General features: G+C 35.5%; 2 protein-coding genes across 5 annotated transcripts in view; one reads left to right on the forward strand and one right to left on the reverse strand.

Moving 5' to 3' along the window:
- The window catches only part of LOC128207564 (lysophospholipase-like protein 1), a 220,332-nt gene that overhangs the window by 122,525 nt on the left and 82,712 nt on the right, over positions 1 to 15,095 (reverse strand). The window lies entirely within an intron of this gene.
- The window catches only part of LOC128207558 (mitogen-activated protein kinase kinase kinase kinase 3-like), a 61,449-nt gene that overhangs the window by 14,719 nt on the left and 31,635 nt on the right, over positions 1 to 15,095 (forward strand). For 2 of the 4 annotated variants that reach the window (XM_052910564.1, XM_052910565.1), the window contains 8 exons: positions 8,911 to 8,950; positions 9,304 to 9,474; positions 10,798 to 10,938; positions 11,336 to 11,380; positions 11,625 to 11,709; positions 12,151 to 12,230; positions 12,790 to 12,850; positions 13,347 to 13,455. In XM_052910564.1, coding sequence (XP_052766524.1) covers positions 8,911 to 8,950; positions 9,304 to 9,474; positions 10,798 to 10,938; positions 11,336 to 11,380; positions 11,625 to 11,709; positions 12,151 to 12,230; positions 12,790 to 12,850; positions 13,347 to 13,455 — 732 coding nt within the window. Of the gene's footprint in view, positions 1 to 5,854; positions 5,891 to 7,547; positions 7,611 to 8,910; positions 8,951 to 9,303; positions 9,475 to 10,797; positions 10,939 to 11,335; positions 11,381 to 11,624; positions 11,710 to 12,150; positions 12,231 to 12,789; positions 12,851 to 13,346; positions 13,456 to 15,095 lie in introns of all 4 variants that reach the window. The other 2 variants (XM_052910563.1, XM_052910562.1) reach the window with 2 other exon arrangements.

Genomic DNA, 15,095 nt, shown 5'->3' on the forward strand with positions numbered 1-15,095 from the left:
TCAGCATCATCAAACAACTGCTGTTTTTCACCTTATGTAATTAAAAGATATACCATTCAGTGCTCCAGCCAGGATTTGAAAAGGGCAGGGTGGAGTTTTGAAAAGGTCAAGCTACATGGGTCGTGTAGAGGTTGGGGTGGTTGTGGGGGGGGGTCCACCCCTGTCACAAGGTGTTTGTTTTTTTGTGGGGGGTGGGTGGGGGGGTCTCCCCCTAGAATTTGTTTTGTTTTTATACTCAATTTAAATCATTTTCCATGATTTTCAGACTTATACAAAATGGTGTTGTTGTTTTTTTCTCAAAATTTAGAAGGGTGTGTTTTAATATCAAAATTAAAATTTGTCTTTTTGTCTGTGGTAGTATGATTGTACTTGTTTGGTATCTTCTTTAGTGCAATGTCACATATTTCTTTTAAAAGTTTGTAAGATGAAGACAAAAACAAACACAGTTAAACAGCAAATAAATAGATACACACAAAAAAAAATGTAGGGGGCGAATCTTAGTTTGGTACGATCGGGTTTGGGTACGAATGTTACATTCAGCCTGTTTGTTATTTAATTGTCTTTGGTAAAATAATGTTTATTATGCTGATGTTTTAGAATAAAATGACAATAAAAATCACTACCCTGGTTTAAAAAATCACTTATTAAACATAGAACATTGATAAAATAACTCCGAAAATCGTTCTGATAAAATGGCGGTTTCGGCGAATTTTGACAAGATTGTGGACATGATAAGTAAATACTAAATAAAGCATCAACATAATTTTGTGGATTACAAGAAATTTTCATAATGAATATTTTATAAATAAACTTTCAAAACATTTACTGAAAAGGTGATGTATTTGATTTTATTAGCGCCACCTTTCTTATGTTTACATATCGGCAGTGCCGTCTGCTTCAAATCAACAATGTTGAAAATGGCAAGTCTTGTCTGTACAATACAATAAACAATTATTTTAAAAGATTTAATTGTGCTTCACAACATTTTTCACCATCCCTTCGCATTTTCTATCGCATTTTTCGAACTTTCATCATTGGTTGAACGAGTTCTCAATGTATATTCTGATTGGCTGACATTCAATAGGCACGCCTCCTGCCGATGTTTCCCTATTTGGCTCTTCCTAATTATCGGATTAGTAGATGACCGATTATGAATACACAGGTCGTTTGCTCACTACACAAATACACAATTAGCTGTCATATGACTTGGTCAAGGCACATGGAAAGATGAAAGGGCAGTACGGCATATTTTAAGCAATCAATGGGGGCATGGTGACACCTAGCGGGAACACTATTATGAACACTATTATCATAAGTATTACGTAATTTGTCTCAATTATGACAGCGGATTAAGGGCTGTCAATCTTTTATAATGATTTCAATAGTAAAAAGGGCACTAACAGGATATTTGGGTCTAATAGAGCATTTGTGAAAAGGGCACTACTCAAAAAGGGGGCAGGGCGGTAAGAAAAGGGGCACGGGCGCTGCGCCATTGAAAAACGGGCTAGCTGGAGCACTGCCATAGCGTGCGTTTGTGTTTGTTATTGTCATCTCTCTATTACTATATTTAGGTGTTGAGAACTTAATTAGATTGGAGTAATGAAGGTGTTGAGAACTTTGTAAGTGTGAATATTTTTCGGTCATTATTTCTTAATTCGCATTTTACCGCTTATTAATTTATCCATAGTTATCAATGGTTCTAAACTTATTTATTATGCATATAAGTGTAAATCCTTCATCAAGTTTATTAAAATCCCATTAAACACCATTTTATACATGCATTGAAATGAATAACACAGTCACACTGTGTGACGTCACATAACTCACAGTTTTACCCACGAGGATCTCATGGAGAGCATGTATATTGCTATGCAGGATTAATGTATCTGAGTGGTGTTTTCGAATGTAACTTAAGTATTGCATTTCCAACTTTAATTCATCACATGAATTAGTTACCTATATCATTGAATGTGTTGACTTTTATTGATGATTCAATAAGTATAACTGTACATAATTGCTTCTTACAGTCTATAAGTGTGGTACAAGTTTTAAAGTTTATTGGCAGATTGTTTTACAAAAATGTCATGTCCTTGTTTTCTTAATCCCTTGATTGCCCTTGTTGTTTATTTAATCCTCCAATAAATATTTCACACTTCCTCTTTCTACATGCAATAAACTTGGATATTCTTCATCTGTGAAACTTGGTAAGTGTGAAAGTTACGATTGATGTCCTTTGGATGTCCGAAAATTAGGTACGCGAATTCTTTTTTTTATAAATAATACGGGTGTAGCAAAAAATATCAAATAAATTAAACAAAATTAGATACAGTGGGAGATTCTTATTGGTTTTCCTCCAAGTTTCCCGGTGTTTTTACCTCCGAGTAACGTGGCGATTGTAATTATACGGTCCACTGATCAGCCTCAGTGGGTGAACGAGTAAAAACGCCGAGGAAATAGGATTATGATCAGTTGGATGTCGTGTCCGCGATGACCAAAATCCGCCGAGGAAAACGGAAAGTGGTAGTTCCGCGTGGAGTTTACTGTACTTTTCATATCTTTAAAATGAGAAACCAAATTGAATTTGGTTAAGTTTCAAATAAATGTTGTTTATGATGTTCTTTCGAATAAACCTTGGTTACAATTTCACTTGTATTTTATAAATAGATATTAGGATAGACTTAGCAAGCAGATCAACAGATTTGTTGTCATTTGTAGTTTATCTTCGAGTATCTAGAGATTTACTGGTAAAGTGAAAAACAATCGAATCACCGTCTATACCTGTGTATATCTAGTCTGAGGTAGCATGTTTATTGAACTTGAAGCAAGTGTTTTCATAACGAAGGGTTTTACAGCACATTTTATTACTCTATATATCAGTATTTAATTACATGTATGTTTGCAAAACGGTCAAAGATATGCATTCAAAAATTGTCAATAATCAATGTTATTCTTAAGATATTGTTCTTTAAAAATCACAAAGCTTAAAACATATTTCAAAAAGTTGATTTTCAAATGTTTGTTAAAGTACAATTGGACTTACTTATTGAAAATTTGTGTTTATGTTATCACTGGAAATGTTGTAGGAGTGTAGTATGTTATCACTGTTATTGTGTAGGAGTGTAGTTTATGTTATCACTTGAACTGTTGTAGGAGCGTAGTTTATGTTATCACTGGAACTGTTGTAGGAGCGTAGTCGATGTTATCACTGGGAATGTTGTAGGAGCGTAGTCGATGTTATCACTTGAACTGTTGTAGGAGCGTAGTCGATGTTATCACTGGGAATGTTGTAGGAGTGTAGCTTATGTTATCACTTGAACTGTTGTAGGAGCGTAGTCGATGTTATCACTGGGAATGTTGTAGGAGTGTAGTTTATGTTATCACTTGAACTGTTGTAGGAGTGTAGTTTATGTTATCACTGGAACTGTTGTAGGAGCGTAGTTTATGTTATCACTGGAACTGTTGTAGGAGCGTAGTCGATGTTATCACTGGAACTGTTGTAGGAGCGTAGTCGATGTTATCACTGGAACTGTTGTAGGAGCGTAGTCGATGTTATCACTGGAACTGTTGTAGGAGCGTAGTCGATGTTATCACTGGAACTGTTGTAGGAGCGTAGTTTATGTTATCACTGGGAATGTTGTAGGAGCGTAGTTTATGTTATCACTGGAACTGTTGTAGGAGCGTAGTCGATGTTATCACTGGAACTGTTGTAGGAGCGTAGTCGATGTTATCACTGGAACTGTTGTAGGAGCGTAGTCGATGTTATCACTGGAACTGTTGTAGGAGCGTAGTCGATGTTATCACTGGAACTGTTGTAGGAGCGTAGTTTATGTTATCACTGGGAATGTTGTAGGAGCGTAGTTTATGTTATCACTGGAACTGTTGTAGGAGCGTAGTCGATGTTATCACTGGAACTGTTGTAGGAGCGTAGTCGATGTTATCACTGGGAATGTTGTAGGAGCGTAGTCGATGTTATCACTTGAACTGTTGTAGGAGCGTAGTTTATGTTATCACTGGAACTGTTGTAGGAGCGTAGTCGATGTTATCACTTGAACTGTTGTAGGAGCGTAGTTTATGTTATCACTGGAACTGTTGTAGGAGCGTAGTCGATGTTATCACTGGAACTGTTGTAGGAGCGTAGTCGATGTTATCACTGGAACTGTTGTAGGAGCGTAGTCGATGTTATCACTGGAACTGTTGTAGGAGCGTAGTCGATGTTATCACTGGAACTGTTGTAGGAGCGTAGTTTATGTTATCACTGGGAATGTTGTAGGAGCGTAGTTTATGTTATCACTGGAACTGTTGTAGGAGCGTAGTCGATGTTATCACTGGGAATGTTGTAGGAGCGTAGTCGATGTTATCACTGGGAATGTTGTAGGAGCGTAGTCGATGTTATCACTGGAACTGTTGTAGGAGCGTAGTCGATGTTATCACTGGAACTGTTGTAGGAGCGTAGTCGATGTTATCACTGGAACTGTTGTAGGAGCGTAGTTTATGTTATCACTGGGAATGTTGTAGGAGCGTAGTTTATGTTATCACTGGAACTGTTGTAGGAGCGTAGTCGATGTTATCACTGGAACTGTTGTAGGAGCGTAGTCGATGTTATCACTGGAACTGTTGTAGGAGCGTAGTTTATGTTATCACTGGGAATGTTGTAGGAGCGTAGTTTATGTTATCACTGGAACTGTTGTAGGAGCGTAGTCGATGTTATCACTGGAACTGTTGTAGGAGCGTAGTCGATGTTATCACTGGGAATGTTGTAGGAGCGTAGTCGATGTTATCACTGGAACTGTTGTAGGAGCGTAGTCGATGTTATCACTGGGAATGTTGTAGGAGCGTAGTCGATGTTATCACTGGAACTGTTGTAGGAGCGTAGTCGATGTTATCACTGGAACTGTTGTAGGAGCGTAGTCGATGTTATCACTGGGAATGTTGTAGGAGTGTAGTCGATGTTATCACTGGGAATGTTGTAGGAGCGTAGTCGATGTTATCACTGGAACTGTTGTTGGAGCGTAGTCGATGTTATCACTGGGAATGTTGTAGGAGCGTAGTCGATGTTATCACTGGGAATGTTGTAGGAGCGTAGTCGATGTTATCACTGGAACTGTTGTAGGAGCGTAGTCGATGTTATCACTGGAACTGTTGTAGGAGCGTAGTCGATGTTATCACTGGGAATGTTGTAGGAGTGTAGCTTATGTTATCACTGTAATTGTGTAGGAGTGTAGTTTATGTTATCACTGGAACTGTTGTAGGAGCATAGTATGTTATCACTGTAATTGTTGTGGGAGTGTAGTTTATGTTTTCCCTGTAATTGTTGTAGGTGTGGAGTCTGTGTTATCCCTGTAATTGTTATAGGATAATAGGTTATGTTATAAGTGGAACTCATGTAGGATAACAGCTTATGTTATCCCTGTTATTGTTGTAGGATAATAGTTTATGTTATCACTGGAACTGTTGTTGAAAAGAATTATTACGTAATTAGTGGAAATTAGATAAGAATGTTGCGTAAGTTATCACCAGAACTGTTGTAGGAGCATAGCTTATGTTATCACTGGAATTATGATGGAAATACCAACTTTGTTCAAACTTTCAAATATCATCCCAAATTTGAGTTGTTGCTGCTTATTTGTGCGTCCATTTTACTGATTTTCTAAATTCTGTAAAAGAAATAATTGTGGGTAGAGATTTTTCTTGAAGTTGAAATCTTACTAATTATAAGTAACTTGAATACATGTATGATCCGTGAAATTTCAGCTTATAGAGCTATAGTGCTATCTTTGGTTTTTATCCCACACATTACGGAAGCAAGAATAGAATTTTTTGAGTTGTATAATTATTATAGTAAATTTGCTTTCAGAGTTTCTTTTAAGAACTACCTTATTCCACCTTCTGGGTAATTTATACATCCATTTTATGTTCATCCTTTAACAGAAACAATAGAATAGTGCTGTGCCAGAACAACATTACTTTTTCTGTTCTTAAATGTTTTATATACGCTTGATGCTTACATCATTATATTCATCACCACCTTGTCCGTTTTGAATAGAAATTAGTCATGGCCTTGGTGTCTGTGTCAGCTTCATGCAAACTTCAACCTCAGCCGTCAATCTTAATCTGTTCAAGATATTCACATGAAACTTGTACTTGTGTCTTTGTATGTTTCTTGTGTCTTTGAATCTTGTGTCTTTGTATGTTTCTTGTGTCTTTGTATCTTGTGTCTTTGTATGTTTCTTGTATCTTGTGTCTTTGTATGTTTCTTGTGTCTTTGAATGTTTCTTGTGTCTTTGTATGTTTCTTGTGTCTTTGTATCTTGTGTCTTTGTATGTAAATGTGTCTTTGTATGTTACTTGTGTCTTTGTATGTTACTTGTGTCTTTGTATGTTACTTGTGTCTTTGTATCTTGTGTCTTTGTATGTTACTTGTGTCTTTGTATCGTGTGTCTTTGTATGTTACTTGTGTCTTTGTATCTTGTGTCTTTGTATGTTACTTGTGTCTTTGTATCTTACGTCTTTGTATGTTACTTATGTATTTGTATCTTGTGTCTTTGTATGCTACTTGTGTCTTTGTATCTTGTGTCTTTGTATGTTACGTGTGTCTTTGTATCTTTGTATGTTACTTATGTCTTTGTATCTTGTGTCTTTGTATGTTTCTTGTGTCTTGGTGTCTTGTGTCTTTGTATGTTACTTGTGTCTTTGTATCTTGCGTCTTTGTATATTACTTGTGTCTTTTTTCCTAAGTGAAGCAATACCCACAAATCTGGCTTTAATAATTATTAGCTGAAACATTATATATATTTTACAATGATTGTGAAGAAAATTATTATAACTTATACTCAGTCACTCTCGTTAGCATGATGTTGCGCGAGAATGTGGTGTTGTGTTGTGTGGGGAAACAATAATTGTTGATGTATGCTCCTTGTCCAACTGAGGAAAACAGACAAGTGTTCGCAACCTCTTGCATTGCTCTTGTTGATCTATTTATGTATATTGGTTTTCGGATCGTTATCATTGATGCATCTATAGCTAGAAAAGCCTACATTTTTGTTATATTGAATATTGAATATCTTTCTATTTGTGAATAACAAATAATAAACAGTTACATGCATGTAAACATGTCATCTATTAACATCCAGTTTGAAAGAAACAAGCATTTAACCATAGAAAGATATATAAATTATTTATCTATTTCATGATTGATAGCTTTGAATTTTGACTACTTGCATTAATAATTTGCTTGTTGAGGTGTGGTTCAAATGTCACGGGGCTTTTTAGCTGATCTTACATTTCTTACATAGCAAAAAGTACTAAAATGTTTCCAATTTTGTAAAGAACCCTTAAGATCTATTTTCTAAAGTAGGCTCTCATTTTCATTGATTAAGTATCTTAAATTAGTGAAATAGTGAAGAGTCGTTTTTTTAATTTGAAAAAAACACTTCAATTTAATTGGTATGACCCTTTTCCCAATGCTGAAAAAGTCCTGTGCAAATATCCATCAAAATCTCACTGAGTAAGACCATAGAGGAAAACTAATGGGGGTTTGTGCATTTTCAGAGGTCATAGGAATAGTCTTATAATGGAAGACAACTACAGTACTTGTGTTGGTCTGTCTAACATGTAAGCTATGCTGGATCCCAGTTTTGTTGGCTGTTTAAAAAGAGTTTATGCTTTTTGACCTGACTCCGCTTATGAACAAGTGAATTTCTTCAAAAAAATCTTTGGTAAAATTTGTTTGTGTATGATTTCTATAATGGATAAATAATTGAAATCTTATAGATTTAATAAAATATTTCTAAAATTACAAATGTCATTGTTTATATGGCAGACAGGTCAGGCTAAGAGAAACATTTGCATGGAATGTTGTTAAGTTTCAAAAGAATTAAATCACATATCCAGAGTGTTGTATTTGTGTCACTTTACTGGATACTTGGCTTAAAAATGAATTTTTGGCTAAAAGTTATCAATATGTTACTATAACTGAATTTAGTATGTATGCAAACAATGAAATATTTTCTCTTCATAATTTCTCTCTTTAGGCCAATAGTCCTTTGTTGTGACACATGTATCGATGTTTCAGCCATTACATAAGATTCACTCATATTCATTCTCATTTCAGGTTCAGATAACTGTAACATTCATATCTGTCTTCAGAAAAATAATATATTTAGATTTTCATTCACATCTTAGAAGAAACAGCCTGGTAGAAAAAGTTTCAGTTTGTTTATATTTTGGCATGGTTTGTCAAATTTGCAGCCACTTCTCCAGGTTTATTTTTGTCAAATAAAAATTGTTGGGGCGGTGAAGTTGGACATGAACCAGTGGGATTGAGAATCTAAAGCCATTTTTCTTTGACGCTAATTTGTTAAAACATTTGTTAACTTTCAGAAGTATTGAACATCCAGTATTCCTTTGCGATTTCTATGAAATATGAAACACAGCCCCGGTAATACGAACCCCGGTTATACGAAAGTCAGATTTTAGAAAATAAAACATGTTGAGTGTGAGATAACATCAGTCATATTCCAGGCTCATCTGTCATTAAGGGCATGGTGCATGTTTTACGTTTTGCTTCTTTATCCAAGTGTTTTGTTGCATTGTTACCATATGTATTTGGAACGGACAAAAAAAGATTTTACACTTTGATAAATGTGAACAAAGTAGACCAGAATAACGATACTTATAATTTGTTTAAATTGGTGTTGGTGTATTTTATTTTATATACTATGGTTTGAAGCCTGTATGTTCAAAATCTTTTTTGAATATCAATAATATAGATATTTCTTCTTGAAGGTTGAAAGGTACTCACATTAAGATATTGAAATATATATATATAATATATATCTTATTTTTAAGACAAATGTTAGTCTCAAACTATATGTATGAAAAAAACTACAATTTGTTTTATTTTTATTTTTAGGGAAACCTTGCCGCTTGATCCACCCCTTGTTCCTCCAAAGGTAAGTCATTATTATTGATAGGATGTTTATTATACTGCGAGAAGTATTCTACCTTGTACCAACAACCGCCTTGTGTGGATGATGTGACATGAGCATAGCAAGCTATAAGACTGTACATAAATGTGACAACTTCAGTTGCAGAGTGGAAGATAATTTTTGCCAAAAATTTGCATAGCTGGTGAAAATTGGGAGGAAACTTCTATGACTATGTAGCTGGTGTTTAACATCCAAATTATTCTAGCTAAAGCCCTCTCTTCACAGATTTCTGTCAACTATCTGAACTGTCCATCTATCGCAAATACTGTCTGCCTCATGTCTTCGTATGATAGGTCATGTCCATATCTGTCTTTCAGCCCCAGGCAAGTTTTAGAGGAGACACTTCAGACAATACATACAACTTGCCAGATGATGTGGAAGGGGAGGAGGAAGGGGATGTGGACCAGGGCCCTGACCTTGACACCCTCATAGACCGTTATTTGACCTTGACCCCAGATTCACACACACCTACAGGGGACCGTGGAGAGGTAAAACTGTAGAAGTGACCTTATGTTGTCTTTGACTTGGTATTGACCTCAATCAACATTCCAGACAATTTTGAAATGAAAACTTGACACCTTGACTGAACTCTCCTATAGATTAACACCCACATACTCTATCCATATTTAACATTTAAACATAATTACGAGAAACATATTAGGCCAAAATTAGCAAAGGTAAGCAGCATTGTGTTTTGGTAAATTCGTTCTAAATTTGATAATGTATTCTCATATTCAGGTGCAGCCTTCTATTGTTATACCCAAAATTATACTAACGCAATTTAAAGCCAATGACTTCAAAGACAAGATTTTAACATAAATAGACTTTTCCTGTATGATGCAAGATTTAAATAACTTAGTTTCACTACATCAACAGTGTTCAATACTGGCATTCTTTTCTTTTTTATAAGCCCGAAGGGTCGTATTATGTTATGGCCTCCATCGTCTGTCTGTCTGTCTGTCCGTCTGTCCGTCCGTTAGCAATTCCGTGTCCGGGCCATAACTTGGTAACTAATGAAGCGATTTTCAAATAACTTTATACAAATCATCACTACATTAAAAGGATGTGTCGCGCGCAATTTCCAGGTCCATACTTCAAAGACTAGAATCACCATGGGGGTGCGTTAGCAAATCTGTGTCCGGGCCACAACTTGGTCACTAATAAAGTCATTTTCAAATAACTTTATACAAAGCATCATTACATTAAAAGGATGTGCCGCGCGCAATTTCCAGGTCCATATCTCAAACAATAGAATCACCATGGGGGGGGGACATTAGCAATTCCATGTCCAGGCCATAACTGGGTTACTACTAAAGCAATTTTCAAATAACTTTATACAAATCATCTCTACATTAAAAGGATTTGTCAAGCATGCTTTCCAGGTCCGTACCTCAAAGGCTAATTTCACTGAGGGGCGTTAGCAATTCCGTTTCAATATTGGAAGTTTAAGCCTTTGTTGTAAACACTTCACACCTAGTAAGCAGTATACTAGCATAACCTAAATGTTTATTAAAGACCTCAAGCCGAATTTTCTTCGGGCGTATAATGCTCCGTTTCGCGGTGCTCTTGTTCTTTTTTCTTTTCAACCTGTGAGACAATCCCCTTAATAATCTAAAACTCCATGTTGACCTTGACCCTTAATGCACACCTGTTTACACAGGAACCAGGAAAGCTTAGAATAATTGTATATCTAGGGTCGAGGGCAATGTTGACACAAAATATAACATTATTTACAGCAAGCATATCATTAAGACCACATAAAAATATGTGCTCACTTCCCTTGTTGAATCAGTCAGATTTCAATTTCATAGGGCCCACCAGCGTTACCGCCAAAGTTGAGTCGTCGTGTGCAAAATGGGGTGGCAAACCACAGGGAGGGGTCTCATTCCCCAGGAGCTGAGGCAGCCCCACCTGAGGTGCCTCCCAGGCGTGAAAAGAAGGATGATGACACAGTATGTGTTAAACAAAATATAAAAGTCATGTTTGCTTATGTAAGGTTAAAGAATCAAATACCATATTATACTGTGTATAGGACGCTAGCATAGATAGACACAGGCCAAAAAAGTCAAAATAAAGCAGACAATCAAGCAATTTTTGTTTTTACGAAATTCATTGAATCGTGAAAATGGCAAAGGTAATTGAATTGTACAGCACATTTACATTTATAATACGGTAAATAACAATTCTGATGTTGCTCTCTGTCAACAGGAATTATAAATGATAAGTGATGGCTTTAGTTAAGCATTCAGCTATTTAAGGAATTATTTAGTTTTAAGGTCACTCTCAAATCTGGTATATAATGCATAAAAGATGATAAATTCCTAACAGCAGTTCTGTCTATCATTGCAGTTACGACCTGTCAGCAACGGCTTGCCACCAACACCAAAAGTTCATGTAAGTGATAAAAGTGACACATTGAGTAAACATTTTGTTTTCAAGTGACTGACAATGCATTTGCATTTATGAAAATAGTTAAAGAATGTCCAACATGTATCAAATCAAGGTTTTTACCATGTTGATAAAAAATATTGGATTTGTGAAACCATGAAAGCATGTCAGCAGGATTTTTTTGTGATTTCATAGTTTCATATTTATAAAGAATATTTCACAAATGAAAATGTTGATGTTAATTTTACAGATGGGTGCTTGTTTCTCGAAAGTGTTCAATGGCTGTCCTCTCCATATCAAATGTACAGCAAGCTGGATCAACCCAGATACCAGGGGTACAAGCTAATTAGTTGATTAAATGGGCAAAAGTTACACCATGATACTTTAAATAGCATTGTTGGCTTTTTGGATGTCAAATATAAAAAAATTCTGAAAATTGTGTAAACCATATCATGGTGATAACTTAAGGAAATTAAATTTATCTTATTTTATAAAAAATTTTTTATTTAGGTCTCACATTAAAAGATTTTATAATGGTAATATAAAGAAAAAATATAATGACGTATTTGTATTTTGGTGATGCTAATGTCATTTACGATATAAAATCAGGTATGGCATGGAATATTCTTTGAAATAAATTCTCTGCTGTTTTCTTTGGACAATGGCACATATATATTTTTGTGTTTGCACATGTTTGTCATAAGATATGATTTAAATGACATTTTTAATTTAATAAAGAGTTTATATAATCATATTTGTGGGTTTTTTTCTTGCAGATGAGCATATTTTGATCGGTGCTTTAGAAGGTCTCTACACCTTGAACCTGAACGAGATACATGAAGCATCATTAGAATTGGTATATGTTTTTCATACTAACATAGCTGTAATGTTATCCATGTGTGCTGTAGTCTATTGAGTCTTCCATTCAATGTAATCATTGAGTTATGTACCTTCATCAACCATAGAAGGCAGACAAAAGTTGACGTAGGCATGTGAGGCACTTGTAAAACAGAAATATTTAATGAATTTACCCAATTCCTAACTTCATTATTCGGGGGGAATCAAAATATCCAGCAGGCATCATTCAGTTTAAAGAAAAAATAATCTATGTTCAGTGTAAGTTTAACTAGCCAGAAAACAATTATTAATGATTGCTCTATATTAATAGAACAATTAAAATACTACTCTTAAAATTTCAATTGTCAATTTATGGTAAAGATTATGTACAGATGTAAATCATGTGTTCATACAGTTAGATAGGAGTATCTATTTATAGAATGGTTTGTTAGTTTTGGGCATGGATGCTAGAATCCTTGTGGAGATTGAGTTTTGAATAACTATTGTTAGATGTACCAGTACATACTGAATAAGCACTTGTGTAGTGTATTAATCCTCCTCCTATATCTTCATTTCAGCTCCACGCCAGGACCTGTAGTTGGCTCTATGTCATAAACAACATATTAATGTCTGTATCAGGTTAGTTTCATTCAGCTTAATCCCTAGAGTCATGTCTTGGTAAAATAACTGTGAAGTCTTTTGTTTACTGCTCCTTTAGAGTCATTAAATGTGACTGATATTTTTTAGAAAAGATTACTGCATTAGTCAGCGCTGGGAATGTTGATTGTGTTGCATATGTCATTGCGTTCAATAAGCAGTTTCAATCAAACAAAGGCTACTGTCTTCATGACTTGGATAAACATGGTTTTTGTGCTTTCAAAGGATTTATCTTCCTGAAGGAATTGAGAGTGAGAGTTGTCCAGTGGTATATCTGTTGCCTCTAACCTGAGAAGTAGTGGGTTTGATCCTCACCAGGGGAACTTTCTCATTGCCTCTCAAATAGATATCTGAGGACGGGTTCCTACCCAGGAATCAAATATTAGCATGATTCAATAAGCTATATGTTTTCAACATAATTCAGCTCAACAGAATAAAACTGATGGAATGTAGTGGACTGGTTTGTCATATTTTCCAGGTAAGACACCGCACCTGTACAGACATGACTTGATGATGTTACACAGTAAACAGTCCAACCGATTCTCTCTACCCCTGAAGACAAAATTCCCAGAGAAATTCGTGCCTAGGTAAGCAAGGATTAATCTTGAACCAAGTAGGCTTTTTCTCTCTATACTGCAGGGGTCATAATTATGAACCAAACACGTAAAAGAAAATCGCAAGTATTTCTTGCGACTTTTAAATTTGTCGTATTTCTCCCTCAAATAAAAGATGACCTGTCAAATATTTCTTAGTTGATTGAAATTGTAATAAATAATCATCACTTTAGAGCAAGAATAAAATTTCTACTTCTATTTCTAAATGCAGTCATTGAAATATTATACAAGGGTTACCTTACAAATTATAATACTTTTCTTTGATTCTTTTTAGCAACCTAAACAAAGTTTACAAACAAAGTAACATAGTTGAGGGAAATGTCCATTTGGAGAGAGAAAAATTTGAATTTGCTTTATGACTTACGAGGAAGGAAGTAAAGAGTTGTCACATTTAAGGTAAAGAGGAAAGAAAAACCTAGTCCCTATGTAGGTCAACCATGAGTATTGTATTCAAATCCATTATCATGATCAGTCTTTCTATATCAGCCCATTTATGATGGTTTGTACAAATAGTTGAATGGGTAGAAATTCATACAATGGCTGATATAGATATCAATACGTGTAGAAAGAAGACATCAATTGGTGTGTACAAGATGAAGAGTTGAGGGATATTCCATCAATGGCTACAGATACCACTGTGGCGTCCATTGTTTTTCTGCTGCATGCTTCAACTCTATGTGTAAACTTGCTCCTCTAATTCAGGGAATACACAGTGACCTTGAACATATTTTTAACCAGGTTTTCACATAGTGAAACCTGGTTATAAAAATGGCGAACGTCGTTGTTCAGGCGGGCGGGCAGCCGGGCGGCATCAAACTAACTAGAAAAACAGTTGAAACTGAATAACTTTAGTAAGGGTTGACATATCTTGACCAAACTTGGTCTATAGAAAGAGATTATGGGTACCTTTCATGGGATTGCGTTTGGGGTCCCTAGGGTCAAGGTCAAGGTCACTGTTTACAAAAAATAGAAAAACAGTTGAAACTGAATAACTTTAGTTAGGGATGACATATCTTGACTAAACTTGGTCTATAGAAAGAGTTTATGGGTACCTTTCATGGGGTTGCGTTTGGGGTCCCTAGGGTCAAGGTCAAGGTCACTGTTACTTAATACAGAAAAATGGTTGAAACTGAATAACTTTAGTAAGGGATGACATATCTTGACTAAACTTGGTCAATAGGAAGAGTTTATGGAGATCTTTCATGGGAATGCGTTTGTGGTCCCTAGGGTCAAGGTCAAGGTCACTGTAACTAAAAATAGAAAAACAGTTGAAACTGAATAACTTTAGTTAGGGATGACATATCTTGACTAAACTTAGTCAATAGGAAGAGTTTATGGGTACCTTTCATGGGATTGCGTTTGGGTTCCCTAGGGTCAAAGTCAAGGTCACTGTTACTAAGAATAGAAAAACCGTTGAAACTGAATAACTTTAGTTAGGGATGACATATCTTGACTAAACTTGGTCTATAGAAAGAGTTTATGGGTACCTTCCATGGGATTGGGTTTGGGTTCCCTAGGGTCAAGGTCAAGGTCACTGTTACTTAATACAGAAAAACGGTAGAAACTGAATAACTTTAGTAAGGGATGACATATCTTGACTAAACTTGGTCAAT

Source organism: Mya arenaria, chromosome 11 (genome assembly GCF_026914265.1).
Source record: "Mya arenaria isolate MELC-2E11 chromosome 11, ASM2691426v1".
NCBI classification, from domain to species: domain Eukaryota; kingdom Metazoa; phylum Mollusca; class Bivalvia; order Myida; family Myidae; genus Mya; species Mya arenaria.